The sequence below is a fragment of the Capsella rubella genome, unplaced genomic scaffold (genome assembly GCF_000375325.1).
Source record: "Capsella rubella cultivar Monte Gargano unplaced genomic scaffold, Caprub1_0 scaffold_8, whole genome shotgun sequence".
Classification (NCBI taxonomy): Eukaryota; Viridiplantae; Streptophyta; class Magnoliopsida; order Brassicales; family Brassicaceae; genus Capsella; species Capsella rubella.
In genome coordinates, this window is record NW_006238916.1 from 8,835,910 (window position 1) to 8,855,428 (window position 19,519).

General features: G+C 36.0%; 4 protein-coding genes across 4 annotated transcripts; 2 read left to right on the top strand and 2 right to left on the bottom strand.

Moving 5' to 3' along the window:
* Positions 1 to 456: 456 nt before the first annotated feature.
* Positions 457 to 2,411, bottom strand: LOC17876588 (putative 4-hydroxy-4-methyl-2-oxoglutarate aldolase 3). Its single transcript, XM_006281159.2, has 2 exons — positions 2,208 to 2,411; positions 457 to 1,168 (listed from the first exon to the last, which is right to left on the bottom strand). The coding sequence occupies exon 2, from the start codon at positions 1,144 to 1,146 to the stop codon at positions 646 to 648; it is 501 nt and encodes a 166-aa protein (XP_006281221.1). The 5' UTR covers positions 1,147 to 1,168; positions 2,208 to 2,411; the 3' UTR covers positions 457 to 645.
* Positions 2,412 to 6,694: 4,283 nt separating this feature from the next.
* LOC17875246 (probable WRKY transcription factor 2) lies at positions 6,695 to 10,573 on the top strand. Its single transcript, XM_006280047.2, has 5 exons — positions 6,695 to 7,371; positions 8,008 to 8,459; positions 8,547 to 9,523; positions 9,597 to 9,755; positions 9,853 to 10,573. The coding sequence occupies exons 2-5, from the start codon at positions 8,058 to 8,060 to the stop codon at positions 10,388 to 10,390; spliced, it is 2,076 nt and encodes a 691-aa protein (XP_006280109.1). The 5' UTR covers positions 6,695 to 7,371; positions 8,008 to 8,057; the 3' UTR covers positions 10,391 to 10,573.
* Positions 10,574 to 10,811: 238 nt separating this feature from the next.
* LOC17874588 (COP9 signalosome complex subunit 6a) lies at positions 10,812 to 13,113 on the bottom strand. The gene is made up of 9 exons (XM_006279590.2): positions 12,763 to 13,113; positions 12,513 to 12,601; positions 12,322 to 12,415; positions 12,071 to 12,132; positions 11,909 to 11,987; positions 11,733 to 11,825; positions 11,495 to 11,595; positions 11,350 to 11,405; positions 10,812 to 11,167 (listed from the first exon to the last, which is right to left on the bottom strand). The coding sequence occupies exons 1-9, from the start codon at positions 13,058 to 13,060 to the stop codon at positions 11,086 to 11,088; spliced, it is 954 nt and encodes a 317-aa protein (XP_006279652.1). The 5' UTR covers positions 13,061 to 13,113; the 3' UTR covers positions 10,812 to 11,085.
* A 545-nt stretch (positions 13,114 to 13,658) lies between these two features.
* On the top strand, positions 13,659 to 19,247 carry LOC17874862 (peroxisome biogenesis protein 5). Its single transcript, XM_023783554.1, has 15 exons — positions 13,659 to 13,923; positions 14,096 to 14,224; positions 14,333 to 14,465; positions 14,752 to 14,945; positions 15,428 to 15,679; positions 15,998 to 16,117; positions 16,460 to 16,621; positions 16,974 to 17,155; positions 17,531 to 17,765; positions 17,876 to 17,960; positions 18,091 to 18,200; positions 18,287 to 18,511; positions 18,591 to 18,656; positions 18,755 to 18,849; positions 18,943 to 19,247. Exons 1-15 carry the CDS (start codon positions 13,804 to 13,806, stop codon positions 19,019 to 19,021), a joined length of 2,187 nt encoding a protein of 728 aa, XP_023639322.1. The 5' UTR covers positions 13,659 to 13,803; the 3' UTR covers positions 19,022 to 19,247.
* The last annotated feature ends 272 nt before the right edge of the window (positions 19,248 to 19,519 follow it).

Below are 19,519 nucleotides of genomic sequence, written 5' to 3' on the forward strand. Positions count from 1 at the left end.
TTGATTGAATATACTTTATTTATTTTTTATTTTTTTATACTGTTTTTAAAATAAAAATAACGGGGAGCACCGATTTTTTTCCGTACGAGTTCGATGTGTGTTTGGTCGTGAAAAAAAATGAGTGAACCGAAATTAACGTGAACAAATAAAATCTGATCTTGTTTTTGGTTCGGTATGGAATATGAAATATAAATTTTTATTCAATTCCATAAAAGTAGTCTGGTCCACCACGACACTATTTGTGTTTTCTTTCAAACCAAATTCTCTATTCAAATTTCAAGTAAAATGGTGCCGGTCTTATTCGAAATAGCTCAAAATTAAAAATTCCATTTTATACATAAAACCATTACAAATGATTTACACATTTTTTGGGACGTTTTGATATTAATGATCATAAATTATTTAGACCAACTTTTTCTTTTTAACATATATGAATTCATATCTATACCACATGAATCACGTCATTTCAAAAGTTTTTATTTTATTCTGTATGGTATAATACATTTCACAAAAACGTAAGTATATTATTGTGATAAATTGATTATTTGGAACATTAAACAAGATTGCTAAGAAATCGAGTAAACCAGGTAGGTAGCTCCAAGAAGCATAAGAGTCTTACGCAACATCGTGGTAACTGAGTCTGACTCAAACGGAGAGTTCGGTCTTGGAGATCAAGATACCATCGCTATCAGCATAAAGCCACTCTCCATCTCTAATCAAAGTTCCTCCAATATGGATCGGCACATTCTTCTCACCATGTCCTTTCTTAGTAGACTTCAATGGGTTAGATCCCAGTGCTCTAACCCCAACATCGCAATCATTGATCTCGTCCACATCCCTAACGCATCCATTCACAACAATTCCCGACCACCCGTTGTTCTGAGCTAACTGTCCGAGGTTTCCTCCAACAAGCGCGCATCTCATGCTTCCACCACCATCTATTACCAAGACTCCGCCTTCTCCTTTTGTTTCTAGTTGGTTTCTGACGAGGACATTGTCTTCAAAGACCTTGAGAGTCACGATTGGTCCTGAGAAGCATCTTCTCTGGCCATACATCTTGAAGATTGGGTGGAGAGCACGTAGGTCTCCGTTTGATATTAATTCTGCGTTGCTGTCACACGCTTCTGCAGTTGCAAATGCAGCCATTGGGAGATTGTTTTTGTGTGCTCTGCATTTGGAATCACAAGAGGAATTAGAGTAGGGAACTGAGAGAAATTGATGAAAACAGCAAAACAAAGTAAACATAGACAAAGTTCTCATTCTCATTTCGAACTTCTCCTTCAACATGAAGTATGAACGATTCAGGTATCAAGATGCCAAAATGTATATTTTGTAACTGAGTCTAGACAAACACACTTGAAAGCTGATGACAAGATCTAACCAGAAATGCACAAAGATTCGAATAAAAGCGTTTAACGAGCCAAAACATCAAAAGACAAAACGAGAATAAACAGGCAAGCATATGGTTTACTAACAAAAACACATGCAACTATTGTATAGAAACTGTGTTAAAGCCAGACTTGGAAGAGGCTGGAATTTGCAAGAAAGCAGAGCCACTCAAGTTATAAAACAACTTATAAAACTTAATGCCTTTAAAACTAGTAACAACAGTTAAACCGAATTGATGACCTGTTTGCTTGACTCTTAATTCTGATATTAAGAACACAAGCTTTATGTATTAATTTTGCGAGGGTTGAGCTAGACGCTATAAACAACCTTCAAATATTTCTTTCACGGACTAGATACGAAACGTTAAAGATAATATATGTACACATACCTTTACTTAACCAAGAAAACAAGGAAACAATCGAAAATCAAACCCATTGTGTCTAATAAAACAAAGCCATATGAACCATATAGTATGAATTGTTTCTATTTTTGTCCAAACGAACAACGATTCCAAGTTAACTTATACGGCGGAGACAGTAGTAAAAACTTCACTAAAAAAAACAACAAAATCCAAAGGAACCTTCCAAGATTTCTAAATTTAGACTTAAAAGCAAAACCTTTACAGTAAAACCAAACTCGATTTTACTTATAACCTAGAAGAAGAAAAAAAAAAACACAGAACCCATCTCAACATCGATATGAACAGAGGCAGGCAAAACATCAAACACTTAGCATTCATCGCAGCAACTAAACCCATATCAACAGAATTGGTCTTGATTTCAACAAAGTCAAATTGTTTAGGAAGAAGAAGAATTTACCAAAGGAGAGAGATGAGAGCTCCAAAGGTTTTGTCTTTCTGCAAATTCTAAACGAAGATATGTAAATGTATATGCAATCGAGCCAATCAAATGGGTGAGGTCAGCTTCTTCGTGTCAGCCTATCCATTTACTGGAAAAGAATCCTCATAGAAGCTTGTGCCATTAGAGCCACTTGGTCCTCCTATCGTCAAGTAAACCCGTCGGTACGGGTCCGACCCGCTTTTCTCGGATCCAGTCATTGACTTTTTTGTTTCCTCAAACTGACTATAATTGGTTCGATCATCGGATAGTCAAAACAAGTCCGCTGGGTCAATTCCAAATATGTATATTTTATAAAGCTATAATGGGCCTAATGAGCCTATGGTATATGAACCGAAACCCAAGTTCACAAATTACAACAGTGAAAGCGGAGCCTAGCCTACTGTGGTGAACTCCAAACTGTGTTCAATTCTGGTTTCCATTTAGATTCGGTTCAATTTTTCTGTTAACGAATCATTTATTAAGATCCAAATTATCAAATTGATTTTGAATGATTTTTTTTTCAACAAAAAAATATAAGATTGACTGTTGTCAAAATATATATATATATATATAAAAGATTGACTCATAAGATCCAATTGTAGGACAATTGTTTTACAAATTTAACAAGATACGGAACTGATTTTGAATAATTGTAGTCTTGTAAATTACTAGATTATACAATAATTTTTGGATTTTGCTTTTCAAAACACTATTTTCTTCGCTACAATTTTAGACTAACTTAATTTTCTAAATTTAGATCTTAGTTTATTTTGCTTGACAAGTAACTAAAATCCACATAATTTATTCTTTTAGAATAGATCTTACAACATTTCTTCATTTTTTTTTATTTTGCTTGCTCCTTTATTAATCTACAAACGAAAATTTAGAATTGATTTTATTTCAATTTGGTTTGAATTAGAGTTTACTTATATATATTTTTATATATAAGAAATTTACAAAAAAAAAAGTTAGTTTTAATCCAGTTTTAGAGATACATATATTAAATTTATACAAGTATGTCCTTAACGAATAAAAACAATAGTAAATCAAATGCATTTTAATATTTTTATTAATATCGTTGTAACATTATTATATTAATCAGTATGTCGTTAACAAAAAAACAATAGTAAATTATTGGATTAAAAAGTGTACCTTTATAGTTTTATTAGTATTGTCATAGCATCTTTACCGAAAATATGTTCTTGACAAAAAAACCAGTAATAATATACAAAATCATAAAATTATAGGTTATTTTAATTTATTAGTGTCAACGTAACGTTGTTACCTGAGTATATCTATAACAAAAAACAATAGTAAACTATTTGTAGGTTAATAACTTTATTTGAAAGGATTTTACAATAAATCATATTAACTTACTTAAAGTCACCCTAAACCATCAAAATCATACAAAAACTTAAGTAAACTCAAATCACACAAAATACTGAATACACCCCCATGTTAGATTAAAAACAAAATAATAACAAAATATTAGATCATAATGAATAGCTTAATTAGATTTTTACTCATATATATTTGAATTACAAGAATAAGTTTGTTTTGGTTCAGTTTTAGATATTTTAAGAACCATTAGAATTATTGGTTTGGAAAAATATTTCAACTCGGTTTAGTAAATTACTAATTAGGACCGGACCGGTTGGAACAGCATAAAAATAACTGACAAGACATCAGAGCCGTCGATCCACTGTCCTTACAAAGTTCGTTTTGCGGGTCCCACTGTGTTAGAATAAATAAAATAAATATCTTACTGAAGAAAAAAAGAAAAGAAAAGGAAAGGTACACCACGCCACAACCGTGCTTTGGGGGGCTGTCACATGAGAGTGTAGTGTGTGTTTCTTTTGTGAGGTAAGGTCACAGCTCCGTAACGGGATAATTTGCGGCTCTTAAAAGGACAAAAAACCCCCAAAAAAATATATTAAAAGTAAATAAATAAAAAGAGAGAAATTTAAAAGAAAAGGCTTGGTCAATGTTTCTTTTTTGACCGGGTTTTTTTTTGGGAAAAACTGCCCCTCCTCCTCCTCCTCAATTTCCAATTTTATTAATACTCAATTTAAGGTTTTTATTATTAAAGGTCATTCACATTTTATTTTTAATTAATTTGTCTTACATAACGATTAAATTACAAACTTCCATTATCATCATTCACATTCCTTAACGCACGTTAGTCTTTTGTTTTCTTCCTCCTTTACTCATTCGTTTACAAAAACCTTCATACATATTTTAAGGAAACGTTCACTTTGACAACAACAAGAAGCACAGAAGAACGAAAAAAAAAAAAAAAAACAGACATAAACGTTTCGTTCTAACGTATCTCCTTATTTTGCTAAAGTATATTTGTCTCATTGTCTGCCTCCCAAGTTGTCTTGTTCGTTTTTATGATTTTTTCGTGTTTCTTCATCAGTTACTACGAGTTTTATAATACTAGATTTGAATATCTTGAAGTTTGTTCTCACAAATGGTTGTTAAACGTATCTCTCCTTATATTTTGCAATTTAGGTTCATGTATACGTTTCATCTAATAAGGCATGCATCAACCATGGTATTACAATCACATGCATGTATGAGAGAAGTGAACATGTCAAACTTCAAAATCTTATGTAGTTATACGTCTTGTCGATTGAAGTCGAAAGATTTGGTTGCCATATAGATCTATGTTGCGTCTCTATTTTCATTTTTCTAGTTTGAACTTCGACTGTTCCGTTCCACTAAACTATTGTTTTTCGATACGTAAGAAGAATCCATATTATTTCCCGAGACAACTAAATATATATATATATATATATATAGAGCTCGTACAAAAATGATTTAAGATGCTCATGCATTGTTGTCACACTGCGAGATTAACAGTTACACAAACACATTTTGACTCTTAATTTGGATGCAAATACATAAATGTGATGCTAAAACAAAGTAAATTAGAAAGCTTTATTTTTTCTACTGTTTTACTATTTTTTTTAATTTATAATTCCTAAAAATTTTAATTTCAAAATAGTAAAATATTGGATCAAGGATTTTGTTTTGTTGATGAAGTCTCAAGTTCATTACCAGAATATATCATTGACGAGAAAAACGATAGTATATAAATACTAAATCATAACATATAGCTTATTTGTATTGTTATTATCGTCGTTACATCATTATATTTATATGAATATGTTGTTAACATAAAAATCATTGGATTAAAAAGTGTAGTTATATTAGTTTAGCCGCAACATCATTACCGAAAACATGTCTTGACAAAAAAAAACAATTCTAAAATACTAAATCATAAAATGTATAGCTTGTTTAGTTTGTTAGTTTGAGCGTAATAACATTATAACCCGAGTATGTCATTAACCAAAAAAAAGAATATATAGTAAATCATTGGATCAAAATTTGTAGGTTAAGTTTTATTAGTGTCACCACAACAACGTTACCCAAACATGTCGTTGGCAAAAAAATGGTAAAATACTAGATCATAACGTATAGCTAATTTGTTTTGTTACTGTCGTCGCAATATCATTATATTTATCTGAGTATGTCGTTAACGGAAAAAACAATAGTAAATCATTGGATCAAATTCAAACCTATAGCCTAATATATTTTATTAGTGACGTGGTAACATCATTATCCAAATACCGTTACCAAAAAAAAATTAGTAAACTACTAAAAAATACATTATCACTAAAAAATAAAAAAAATCATATGATTTAATTTGTTTTCCAATCAAAATATTTAGAAAATTACAATCTCTATGTATATATGTTTAAGGCACAACAATATACAAATTGTTTGATTGAACTGTTTATTTCTCCTTCAGTTATCAAAAATGCTATGTCCTAAATGAAAAATTTCCCTTTTATACAGATATTTTCTAGCATAGTTACTACAGACACACAAACTATAAATAGCTTACAGAATAGATTTTCTGTTCCACATATTTCTAACCAATGTGACCCCTTTATAGTTAAAAAAAGAGAAACCAGCACCCTGCTTTATATGTTACTTTTTTTTTTCTTCCTTGTACTCAATTGAGATAATTCATTTTTTTATCTTCTTTTTGGAAATTTACAATGAATCAAACCAATATAAGACTATGTTCACTGTAACAAAATGCTACTTAAACATAGAATTTTTCTTTTTTTCCTTTTTCTAAATCAGAACATGTGGCAGAATAGAACATTTTGCCAATAAATTTCCCCGTTTTAAATTAATTATATTCCTATTTATAACCAATCCGCAAAAAATGAAATTGGAAGAGAAATTAATGTGAAAAGTTGGCAGATTATTTCGTTAGAGATTACCTGTGTGACACCCCACGGTATCTACTCACTTATCACCCGTCGATCTTATTCTCTTAACTTTCATTAATACACATGGCGATCTGTGATTGGTTAGTTCAATAATGAGAAAAAACGCTTCGTGTATAATCACCCCATCATCATCATCTTCTTCTTCACCATTTCTCCTGCGAAAGCTTTTTTATTCCTCCTCTCTTCTTCCGTAGCTATAAATCCATCAAAATGGTCTCATAATTCTCTCTCTCTCTCTCTCCCTCTCTCTACCTTTTCACTTTCGAAGATTCCTCTTCTCGCCCAAAAACCAAAATCTTTTTTTTTTTGTTTTTGTTTTACTGATTGGATTGTGGAATTCAATTCAAAGCATAACATACGCGAAAAAAATGTTGGAACTTTGATCCTCGTTTCGATTGTGACTGAGATAAACGAGAGAGAGAGAGAGAAACCTTTGCTTTTGATTTTTCAATAATCAATCATAATTTCGTTCTGGGTTATAAAGAAGAGAAAAAATTATATCTTTACTCGGTTTTGTGAGAGAGAGAAGTTGTAAAGTTTGTGTTTTTTTTTTCTGGGTTTTTGATTGTGAGAGACCCAGAAGAAGAACACAGAGGTGGTAGAGAGGAGGAGACGGGAAGAGGACGATATCACTGTTACTCTCTCCCCGGTTATAAAAATCTCTCCTTTTTGTTTTCTTCGTCAGTGTTGAATTTGGATCCGGGTCGGGTGGGTTTTCGGTTTCGGTGTTCGGATCAGAGCACAGTTGGATGTTAGCGGCGGAACTGACGGTTTCCGTTTGCGGCTGCGGCGGCTGTGACGGTGTTTCTGGGTCATCTTCTTCAATCAATCAGGTTAGTAAGTCACAATCGATTTTGCTTTTTCATTTTTTTTGAATTTCATACGATTGAAATGTTTCATCTTTAGCTTAAATTCTGGATTTTGAACAGACCATGATTTGTTTAATTACATCTTTTGTTTATTTTTTTTCTTTGCTTACAGTCTGGTTTAAGCTATTATCAGACGTTTTTTTGTTTTTTGTTTTTTCTTTACTAGTTTTTTATTCGTCATGGCTCGATCATTTTGTTTCGTCTAATGATTCATCTCCAAAATTCTCGAAGCTTATTCGTTAGAATCTAAAATCCTAAGTTTCGATTTCGTGAGATTCCATGAAAGTGGCTTAACGTGTGAAAAAGAAAAGTTCTTCATTTTCCTACATTTTTCTTTTGTCTCGACAAATTTAATATATATTTTTTGTTTTTTCTTTTGTCCACTCTGTAAAAAAAAAAGTTTTAAGCTTTGGTGGCTAGACCCAAGACTCCTTATGTATCTGTTTTTGTAGCTCACTAGTTCACTGACAATTGTCCAAATCATGTGTGTGTTTCTTAGCTCAGTTATTATTGTTTAATACAAGAAGTTTTAGTCTTCTTGTGTCTTCAATGTTGATTGTGATGTTTTGTGGATTTTTTTTTTTGTTATCATGTTTTCAGGAGTTTCATCACATTTTGATCAGAGACTCGGACAAAATCTTTTATCCTAAATGGCTGGTTTTGATAAAAATATTGCTGTAATGGGAGAATGGGTGCCTCGTAGTCGTAGTCCTAGTCCCGGGGAGCTTTTATCTTCGGCCATTGGAGAAGGGAAGGGCACGAAACGTGTTCTTGAAAGAGAGTTATCTTTGAATCATGGGCAAGTTACTGGTGTAGAAGTAGACACTACTGGTAATCATAACAAGGATTCTTCACAAACTAATGTTTCTCGAGGTTGTCTCAGCGAAAGAATTGCCGCTAGAGCTGGTTTCAATGCTCCACGGTTAAACACCGAGAATATCCGCTCTAACACCAACTTCTCCATTGACTCTAGTCCTTGCTTAACCATCTCTTCTCCTGGCCTTAGCCCTGCAACACTCTTGGAATCTCCCGTTTTCCTTTCTAATCCAATGGTAAGCTACAAGTTGTTTTCATTCATTCCATGTTATTGTGAAGTGTTTTTTTTTTTTTTTTTTTCTGAAATCTCTGTGACATTGCAGGCTCAACCGTCTCCAACTACTGGGAAATTTCCATTTCTTCCTGGTTTTAATAGTAATGCATTGTCTTCTGATAAGGCGAAAGACGAGTTCTTTGATGACATTGGAGCATCATTCACGTTCCAGTCTGTTTCAAGATCATCTTCCTCTTTCTTCCAAGGCACAACAGAGATGATGTCAGCTGAGTATGGTAATTACAACAACAGATCTTCTCATCAACCCGCAGACGAGGATGTAAAACCTGGTTCTCAAAACATAGAAAGCTCTAATCTTTACGGCATCGAAACTGATCCAAGTGGCCAGAACAAGACATCTGATGCCACAACAAACACCGGTCTTGAAACTGTTGATCATCAAGAGGAAGAAGAAGATCAAAGACGTGGTGATTCAATGGTTGGTGGTGCGCCAGCAGAGGATGGTTATAACTGGAGGAAATATGGACAAAAGCTAGTCAAAGGAAGTGAGTATCCGCGAAGCTATTACAAGTGCACAAACCCCAACTGTCAGGTGAAGAAGAAAGTTGAGAGATCAAGGGAAGGTCACATTACAGAGATAATATACAAAGGAGCTCATAATCACTCTAAACCTCTACCTAATCGCCGCTCAGGGATGCAAACAGATGGAACTGAACAAGTTGAACAACAGCAGCAGCAACAACAACAACAGAGAGATTCCGCTGGAACGTGGGTTAGTTGTAATAACGCTCAACAACAAGGTGGAAGCAACGTGAACAATGTCGAAGAGAGATCAACAAGATTCGAATACGGAAACCAATCTGGAGTGATTCAAGCACAAACGGGAGGTCAGTATGACTCAGGCGAGGCTGTGGTTGTGGTTGATACTTCATCAACATTCTCTAACGATGAAGATGAAGATGATCGAGGAACACACGGAAGTGTCTCTTTGGGTTGTGATGGAGGAGCAGGAGGAGGAGGAGGAGGTGGGGGAGGAGAAGGAGAAGAATCTGAATCGAAAAGAAGGTTCTTTTAAGCTACTGAAACACCAAATGATCAGTATGTATGAACTGTTTTTAAAGAAGTTTTTGGTTTTCAGGAAACTAGAAGCTTATGCAGCAGAGATGAGTGGAGCAACAAGAGCCATACGTGAGCCAAGAGTTGTTGTGCAGACAACGAGTGATGTTGACATTCTTGATGATGGTTATCGCTGGCGAAAGTATGGTCAGAAAGTGGTCAAAGGCAATCCAAATCCCAGGTTCTCTATAAATCATCCTCTCCTCTGTTTTGGTTTGGTTCTGTTTAATATGTTCATGGCATGATAAAACCAATTCGTTTTGACAATGTTTTTGTAGGAGTTATTACAAATGCACAGCTCCTGGATGTACAGTGAGGAAACATGTAGAGAGAGCTTCCCATGACCTCAAATCCGTTATAACCACTTACGAAGGCAAACACAACCACGATGTCCCGGCCGCACGCAACAGCAGCCACGGAGGCGGTGGCGGTAGCAGCGGCGGTTCAGCGGCTGCTTCTCACCATTACAACAACGTTCATCACTCAGAGCAGTCACGTGGTAGATTCGACAGACAAGTCACGACGACTCATCATCAATCTCCTTATGGCCGTCCCTTCACCTTTCAGCCACACTTGGGTCCTCCTTCAGGTTACGCGTTCGGTTTAGGACAAAACGGTTTGGCTAATCTTTCAATGCCTGGTTTAGCGTTTGGTCAAGGGAAAATGCCCGGTTTGCCTCACCAGTATCTGACACAACAACCGGTTGGGATGAATGAAGCGATGATGCAGAGAGGGATGGAGCCAAAGGCTGAACCGGTTTCTGATTCGGGTCAATCGGTATATAACCAGATCATGAGTAGATTACCGCAGATTTGAATTTTTACTCTTCTGCATTTGGTCTGTCCTTATAACTTTTTAAGTCTTCTTCTTCTTCTTCTTCTTCTTCTTCTTCTTCTTCTTCTTCTTCTTCTTCTCCTTCTGCTTCTTCTTCTTCTTCTTTAATTTGTATTGGTTTAAAACTTTGGGGAAAGGTAAAGGCTGTTCTTATTTTGCATTCCATTCTTTATTCCTCTATTTTATCCCGTAATTAGACGACTGTAGATGTGGTTCGACAAGATTTTAAAATGTTACCAACATCAAATAGGCAAATTCTCACACGATAGTTTCCCAACCATTATTTGATTTATCTTTTCTTCTGAAGTATTCTATTGTTAAGCACGTGCACACACGTGTGGGAATATATTGTGGGCAAAGGCAACAGAAGGAGAACATAAACCGAACCGTAAGAGCTGATGGATGTAACAAGAGACTGAAAGAATCCAACCTTATAAATCTTTATACTAACAATAGAAACTTGTTAAACATCAAACAATAGCTCTCATATAGAAGCAGATGTTTCTTTATAAGATATAAAAACAATGAATGATGATAAGTCTTCGCCTCGTTTGGTAGCTGAATCTTTGTTATGCCGTCTCAGTTACAGATTCTCGCAGTCGCAGAAGCAAAGTCAAAAATGGTTTCGGAAACCAAGAGAAGAACTTTTAGAACTAGCATCCCTGGAAAGAATTGGTTTACATAAATGCAGTTCTTCCACCTCTTCGAGTGTTTCTGTCATACGCAACGTTGAATTTGTCTACCATCTCGTTCATTGCGCTGCATATTGAACAAACAGATATTGACAGATGAAACAAAATTACCATTCAGATAAACACATATCTTTCACAGTTAAGGATGGTAATAGAACAATAGCAAGATTGAAATTTTTTTTAAGAACATTGGCCTGCTACTATTGTGCTCTGAAATACTTTAGATATGATAGTGCATAAGGTACAAACCTGGAACAATTCGTAATCATCGCTAGGTAAGTTATTAGTAATTTGTCGTTGTACTCCTGCAAAAGAAAAGGACAGCATAAGTTAGGAGATATTTAAGACAACAAGTTACAATAAAAATAATCAAATGCAAATCTAACTAACTCACCATCAAGAAATTATCTTGAAACCTCTCTGATTCCATGGCAGGCAATCTTCTTAGCAGGCTAGATGCTTGTCGTAGAAGTGAGTTGTCACAAGGAATATCACCTAGACATAAGATCCCACGAGTCATTATCCTTGGCACCTAAAGCACTAACCCTACACTATCTTCTATCTAGATTCCTGGACTGGTGACACAATACCACCGTGATGAGAATGGGAACTTGAGAAAGAATAAAAGATACCTTTCTGCATTAAAGCAAGGTACTGGTAGAGCACTCTGATTCTGCTATTAAGCATCTTGATAGCACTATGTATACCAGTAAGATGAGCAGCCACTGCATACAGATGTTATTAACCAAATTTTAGTGCGGCTGAAGAAGAGGATCAAGGTGAGTATTAGGGACATAATAAGGCTCACACTGGGTTGCTGCTGAGCCTCCATCAGATGGTTTGAGATGTGCAACATGATCGACCGATATCCGTTCAGCTTCAACAGTCTGTTTGGGGTAAAATCACAAAAATCTTAGTCAATGTCTACGTTCATAAGTTTGATTAATTACAGAATCACCTAAGCACAGACCTCAATTGTGTAGCTTGTATGAGCGAAAATTAGCTGTGGAATTCCATCAATGACATGCAATTCTAATCAATGGAAAAAATAGAAAAGTTAGGATCTTACATATGGAAGTCAATAAAGATAGACACTTGGTAAGATTTGTAGAAACTCGAACTACACATATACCAACACAATCAAGATAACATATTAGAACTCACTTATGTGGGTCGTTATATAAATTTAGATTTCAAGAAGGTGAATTAAAAGAAACTTACCACTTTCATAAATAGTCACTGGAAGATCTTTCTGTGAGTGATTGATTGCCGGATTTAAAAGGACATAAAGAGGAGATTCATTGATATCCATCAACTGTCACCAAGAGTAGACACAAAAATCACACTTCAATTCAGTACAATGAGACCAAATCTCAATCAAACAAAACAACTACAGAAAGCATTGGACTCACGGCTTTGTGGATATGCATATCAGATTCCTCAGCATCACTCCCCGTAGAGTACCATCCCAGTATGTAAAAGTCAGGGAACACCTTTTTGTCTAATAAACAAAGAAAACCAGATAATCATTGTATAACCAAGCACAATTCAAACTCTAAACACCATCAAAACGAAACAAAAACTCTTATCTACGTTTGATTTTAACATTGCAGCAATAATTGAAAGAAAAAGAGAGGGAGAGTAGTAGTGAGCTGAGCTTACATAGCTCTTGCTTCTTCTCCAGGAAGGATCTATCAAGGGTTTGAGTTGAAGGATCGTATAAAAGCTCGAAACTGTTGAAGATCTCAACGGTACGACCTCTCTGGACACCGATCACACATCCGTAAACCCTAGGATTCTGCTGGAGCACTGCTTCGTCGTTGTTTGAGCTATTACTGCTTGCGCAGACTGAAGCAGGAGGATTGAGCTGAGTCTTAACCCTAGTGTAGTGATCCGATATGTTTACGATTACCAAAGGATGCAGCTTGAAGGTTAAACCGCTCGATGACGAAGGTGCCATTGTCGTCTCTCTCGTCGATCTCTCTCGTCGATCTCTCTCGCTCCTTCAATGAACTTTTTGTTTTTGCCCTTTTTATGTTTTATTGAAGGTTTTATATTTTAATGAATGCAAATCCGGATCAAGTCGGGTCGGGTCCTAGAGATATTAGACCGGGTCAAGTAAATAGATAGTGGGCATTGTGTATGGGCCGAGCTTACACAATTGGGAATTATTGGCATCCCATAAGACCGGTTATGTAGGCCTGGTTACATATTTTCATTTTTTTTTCTAAACGCGAAGTCAAAACCTTTCGTATCAAAAAGAGGTTTACAAAGTATATTATTCAAATACAATACAATTGTTATATATGTAAATACAACATTATTTCATTCTTGATAGGATAAAGAGATTAAAAAAAACATAGAGATGAATAAAGAAAGAAAATATATGACACAAAAAATCATTTTAAAAAATACAGATAGTGAAAAATAAAGGACAAAAAAAAGGTGTTGGTGAGCCTAAAAATGTGTGTGGTGTGGATAATATATAAATTTTGAAAATACGCAAAACTCTATCAAAATTATATAATTCGTTTTTTATTTTTACACAACAAACAAACAAACAAAATAAAAACACCGCCACGAGACGAGAGACAACATATAGATTGGGATTTGGGAGGTGATGATCCATTCCGGAGGTCGGAGGAAACCATACTAATAGTTTCGACGGGGGTGGTTACGGCGGTGTAGATAAGCGTTGGAAACATGGCGATGAGAGACCTTGTTAACGGCGGAGCTGCCTGTGCGGTTCCCGGTTCTTCTTCTTCTTCTAATCCTCTCGGAGCTCTCACCAACGCCCTACTTGGTTCATCATCCAAAACTCAGGTTAGTTTCCTTATCGATTTTGTGATCGAAACCGTATTGAATTTGAGCTCCTGATTTCAGTTATCGCATGTGTTGAAACTCGAAGTCGAAGTAGATCTCTTTTTTTCGTGGGGTTTTAATAATTCCTGAGAATTTCACGATTTTTTGTGATGATTGATGATTTGATGTGTAGGAAAGGCTCAAGGAGATACCTAATGCTAATCGTTCAGGTCCTGGGCCACAATTTTACTCGGAAGATCAACAGATAAGGTCACTTCCTGGTTCTGAGTTAGATCAGCCAGGTCTGCAGCCGGGTGGTCAGGTCAATGCTGTGCAAATTTTTGATTTTCTTACAGTCGTTGTCTATATTGGCTATTATGACTATCTAGCCGTTGTGATGGCTGATGGGTTTTGCCAATTTTTTCATCAGGGATCAGAATTCTTTCGTACCTTCCGCTCTGTAGATCAAAATGGTCTGGGTGCGGCTTGGGATGAGGTGCAGCAAGGTGTACCGATGCCTCCTATGGGACCTATGTATGAGCCAGTTCAGCCTACATTTGAAGGTTTGTGATTTGACTTCGCTGCCACTTTTATTTTAATGCCTATTACAAAACAGATAGATATCGTGGTTTTGATGTTGAAGAAATGGTGATATCGTTCTCAACCATCATGGTTTTGATGTTAAGTGAAAGTATTATTTGTAGATTAAACTTCTTCTCTATGCACTTCTATTCTTCCTGATGGCTCGTTGAACATTCGTTGCTCTGTCTTAGTTATATAGCAAATGTCGAGTGAGGTGTTCTCTTGTGCTTGCTTGATTTTTTTTTTCCCATTGCTTACATATTGCAGGACCCCCACAGAGAGTTTTGTCAAACTTTCTGCATTCATTTGTTGACAGTAGCCGTGGTGGTATTCCATTTCGTCCCGCACCTGTTCCAATTCTGGGATTGTCACAAAGTGACAAACAATGTATCCGTGATCGTAGTAGCATAATGGCCCGGCATTTTTTTGCCGATAGGGGAGAGGAGTTTATCAATGCTCAGGTTTGCTGTTTATTTGATAGTTTTCCATGTGATATATGCATTCACCTTAGGTTTTAAGGGTCGAGTATATATGCTTCATGTTTTGGTGTTATATCCTTCATGGCCACTGCTCTTTTGAAATAAAGATCTTTTCAATTATATAAAGAGGTGGCGTAACAATAAAGTTCAGGTCCGGCTTCCATGGTCTTAAATTTACATCAAAATATAACATTTTGGAATGGCGATAGAGGTAGCTCTGTCCTATCATATATCACAATTATCTGTGGTTCAGGGATTTAGTTTTTGGAATGTTGTTTTTTTACTTGGTAATTTGTTCCTGTCTAGTATGGATTTTCTCGAGACTATGCTAGCTGTGCAATATGGTTAAGCCTTTTCTATGTTTCTGATGGCCTAAGCCTGTTTCCCATCTCCTTTAATGTTTTTTGGCTGCTTCTCTTCCCCATGTCGTTGGCTGAAAATTCTGTTCTATGTTGCTTTTCAAGGTAAACGCATTATTGTCATCTTTAGATATCGACGAGGGGATACAAGCTAGAGGTCATGTTCCCGGGAGATTTCAGGAGCTAGATAATTACTGGAATGAGTCTCAAGCTGTTATGAAACCTAACTTACATCCTGCTAACGATTGGGCTGATGAATTTAACCAACATGGGACATATCATGGTGGTCCAGATTCTTGGGTCCAGTCTTTTGAGCAACAGCATGGTGTGAATGGGTGGGCCACTGAGTTTGAGCAGGTACTTTCTAGCATAAACAGCTCATGCTAAGTTGTTTAAAAATTCTCTTTGATTGTTCATGGCGAACATATGGTTGATAAGCTTTCAATGAGTATCATAGGAATATGAGGCCATTTATTTTGGTAGGGTGTAGGATTTGATTTAGATTGTTCCTATGGCATAGTTGTTCGAAAAGCCTGAATCTGTTGTGACTTTTCAATGCTGTGTATTAGTCATCAGTGTCTGACTCATATTTGATATTGGGCTCTCTGAGAATTTATCATGTTCTTCTGAAAATATATGGTGCCTCATCTTTTTTTTTTCTTTAACTTTTTGAAGGGTCAATCTCAATTGATGTCAAACCAAATGAGAAGTATGGATATGCAAAATATGGCTGCAATGGAGCAGACTCGTAAGCTTGCGCATACACTATCTCAGGACGGGAATCCAAAATTTCAGGTCAGTGTAGCCTACCATCTATAATTATGTGCTTTTAAATTGAATTCCTTCATTCTAAACAGCATTTGATAGTATTATCAGTCGGTCAGGTTACAGTTAACTGTACTGTTGGATGCATATCCTTTTCTGGGTTGTTCTGATCACTTACGGGCATTGCTGATATCTTTTACTGCACATAGAAAAATGTTATTGTTGGGCTTATATGTTGGTTTATGTTCGGAAATTTGAAGATCTCTTTAATTATATCACAAGATTATATTATCGTTTTCCTCTTGTCTTCTTGTGCGGAGCTGTTCTCTTGAGATTCACGTAAAAGCTTGGCAAAATGTTTGGTGAATGCAGAATTCAAGATTCCTTCAATTTGTTTCAAAGATGAGCCGCGGTGAACTTATTATTGATGAGAATCAGGTCAAGCAAGCATCAGCCCCTGGGGAATGGGCTACGGAATATGAACAGCAGTATCTGGGGCAACCAAGTTGGGCTGATCAATTCGCAAATGATAAAGTATGGACTTATTTGATAAAGTATTTGTTCACTTTAGTGTCTTACGTGCCACTGGCATACTAATGTAATTGATTTAGTATCCTTTTTTCTTGGGTTGCATTTATATCCGCAATTGAAGCTCATGTTGATAGGTTAAGAATCTCATTCATTTTGTATTAGTAACGTCTTTATATTGGAAAGGCTTCAGTGTTAGATCTTTCTTTGCACATTTTTTCAATGATTCCTTATAGTTACAGAATATGAAGCCCTGACATGGTGGAAAGTATATTGACAACGGATCATCTTTTTTTCATTCTTAATTAGTAGTTTCACCTTGTATTTATAATTAAGCTTTTAATTTGGTGGTTTACAGCTTGCACATGGACCAGAGCAGTGGGCTGATGAGTTTGCTTCTGGGAGAGGACAGCAAGAATCAACGGAAGACCAATGGGTTAATGAGTTTTCGAAGTTGAATGTTGATGACTGGGTAGATGAATTTGCTGAAATGCCCGTGGGTGAGAGTTCAGCTGATGCATGGGCAAATGCTTATGATGAGTAAGTCCACTGTTCTCTAACTGATATATTATAAGTTCTCTTATTTTCTTTTTCATTATGCTTGTCCATTCTGTACTTCACGAGGGGGTGGGTAAGTGCAGACACGATGGAAATTTTAAACTTGTTTGTTACGTCCCCCTCTGCATTTCTGGTTCCTTAATGTTTGCATAGACGAACTTTTGGCAACTATGCAGTTCTTTGTTATTTCTAAAACCAGGTTTGCATACTTATCATTAATGGTTCGCCTGTTTAGTCAGGGGATAATTTATGATAACCTCCTAAATTGTATCTATGGAGTCTAACAATGTTTACAATGTTATCCAACATGCATCTTCAACTTATAAGTCCATCTAACCAAAGTCTGTGGCCCTCTAGGTTTCTGAATGAGAAAAATGCTGGAAAGCAAACCAGTGGTGTCTACGTCTTCTCTGACATGAATCCTTATGTGGGTCACCCTGAACCTATGAAAGAAGGACAGGAATTGTTTCGAAAAGGACTTCTGAGTGAAGCTGCGCTTGCTCTAGAAGCTGAGGTTATGAAAAACCCTGAGAATGCTGAAGGTTGGAGATTACTTGGGGTCACACATGCAGAGAACGATGATGATCAACAGGTTGGTCATATTTGTTTGCCTTAACAAGTAATCACCTATATATTGTCAAAAAGAAGAGATTATTACTACATTCATTTTTGAAAAAAAAAATTATCATTGTGGATGCACAGGCAATAGCTGCAATGATGCGTGCACAAGAGGCGGATCCCACAAATCTAGAGGTGCTTCTTGCACTTGGTGTGAGTCATACCAACGGTCAGTATTTGCTATATAGTAATATGTGTTTGTTTTGGTCACTTATCTTGTTGCTCAATATGGAATAGGTGTGGCCATCCATTCTTTGGAATTAGGTAGGTAATTAATATTTTGTTCTCCGTAATTACAGAGTTGGAGCAAGCAACTGCTTTGAAATATCTATATGGATGGCTGCGAAATCACCCGAAGTATGGAGCAATTGCGCCTCCAGAGCTAGCTGATTCCCTATATCATGCTGATGTAAGTGCTCTTGCTCTTGTAAGTACTCCACAGTTGAATCTCAATGGTTTTATTGAAATTCTAATTCCTTATCTATGTGTAAACAGATTGCTAGATTATTCAATGAAGCTTCTCAGATGAATCCTGAGGATGCTGATGTGCATATAGTATTAGGCGTGCTCTACAATCTATCGAGGGATTTTGATAAAGCCATTACTTCCTTCCAAACAGCATTACAACTGAAACCAAACGATTATTCTCTGTGGAATAAGCTCGGTGCAACACAAGCCAACAGTGTCCAGAGTGCTGATGCCATATCTGCTTATCAACAGGTACCGCTCTAAGCATTGAAATCAAAACTTCTTTAGGTTTCATCTTTCTGTTTCCTTCTGACTGTATTTTTATTTGTAGGCTCTAGATTTAAAGCCTAATTATGTTCGTGCTTGGGCAAACATGGGAATCAGTTATGCAAACCAGGTTCGAGTTTGGTCTTGTTTGATGATAGATAGTTAGATACTTGTGAAGTGAATAAAATACTGAGATCGGGAATGCTATTGTGTTTGTAACTGTAACAGGGGATGTACAAAGAATCAATCCCGTATTATGTCCGTGCCCTCGCGATGAATCCTAAAGCTGATAACGCATGGCAATACTTGAGGCTCTCGTTAAGGTTCGTATAAACTCGTGAACATTATTCACATGTGTGGATTGATTGTTTCAAATTGAGTTGAAATATTGGCACTTTTGTTAAAACTTTTTGCAGTTGTGCCTCAAGGCAAGATCTGATTGAAGCTTGTGAGTCAAGGAACCTCGATCTCTTGCAGAAAGAATTCCCGCTATGAGTAGACAAGGCAGCCGATTGAAACCCTAAGCCGCGGAGATCGATTGTTTAAGGGCAAGTGACCAGATGCAAAAATCTTACAGGCAAACTTATGTCATTTTTTTTTTAGTTTTGTAAAAGTTAACTATAATTTAAATATATAAACCTTGGGTTGAAATAAATAAAAATTATTCTCGTAAAATGTTGCAAAGAATCAAAAAGCAATAATATAGATGCATTGTAAGTAACTTGTTCTTGTTCCCCAGAGATAATATTCGTCTAGTAATAACTTTTACACTGATTTCAGAATTTAAACGTGAAGAGACACTTCGTGCGTTGGTTTCAAACATTACTAATCTGAAGCTATGGTCCCAAAATAATAAGAATACAAATCGTGGTCCTAAAAACTTGAATACAGAAGAATATCATAAATTATTTGACTCGAACATGCTTGTACGTACGTACGTACACGGGTATTTTTCTTCAATCATGGACTGATGATGTCTAGATACACGCTTCT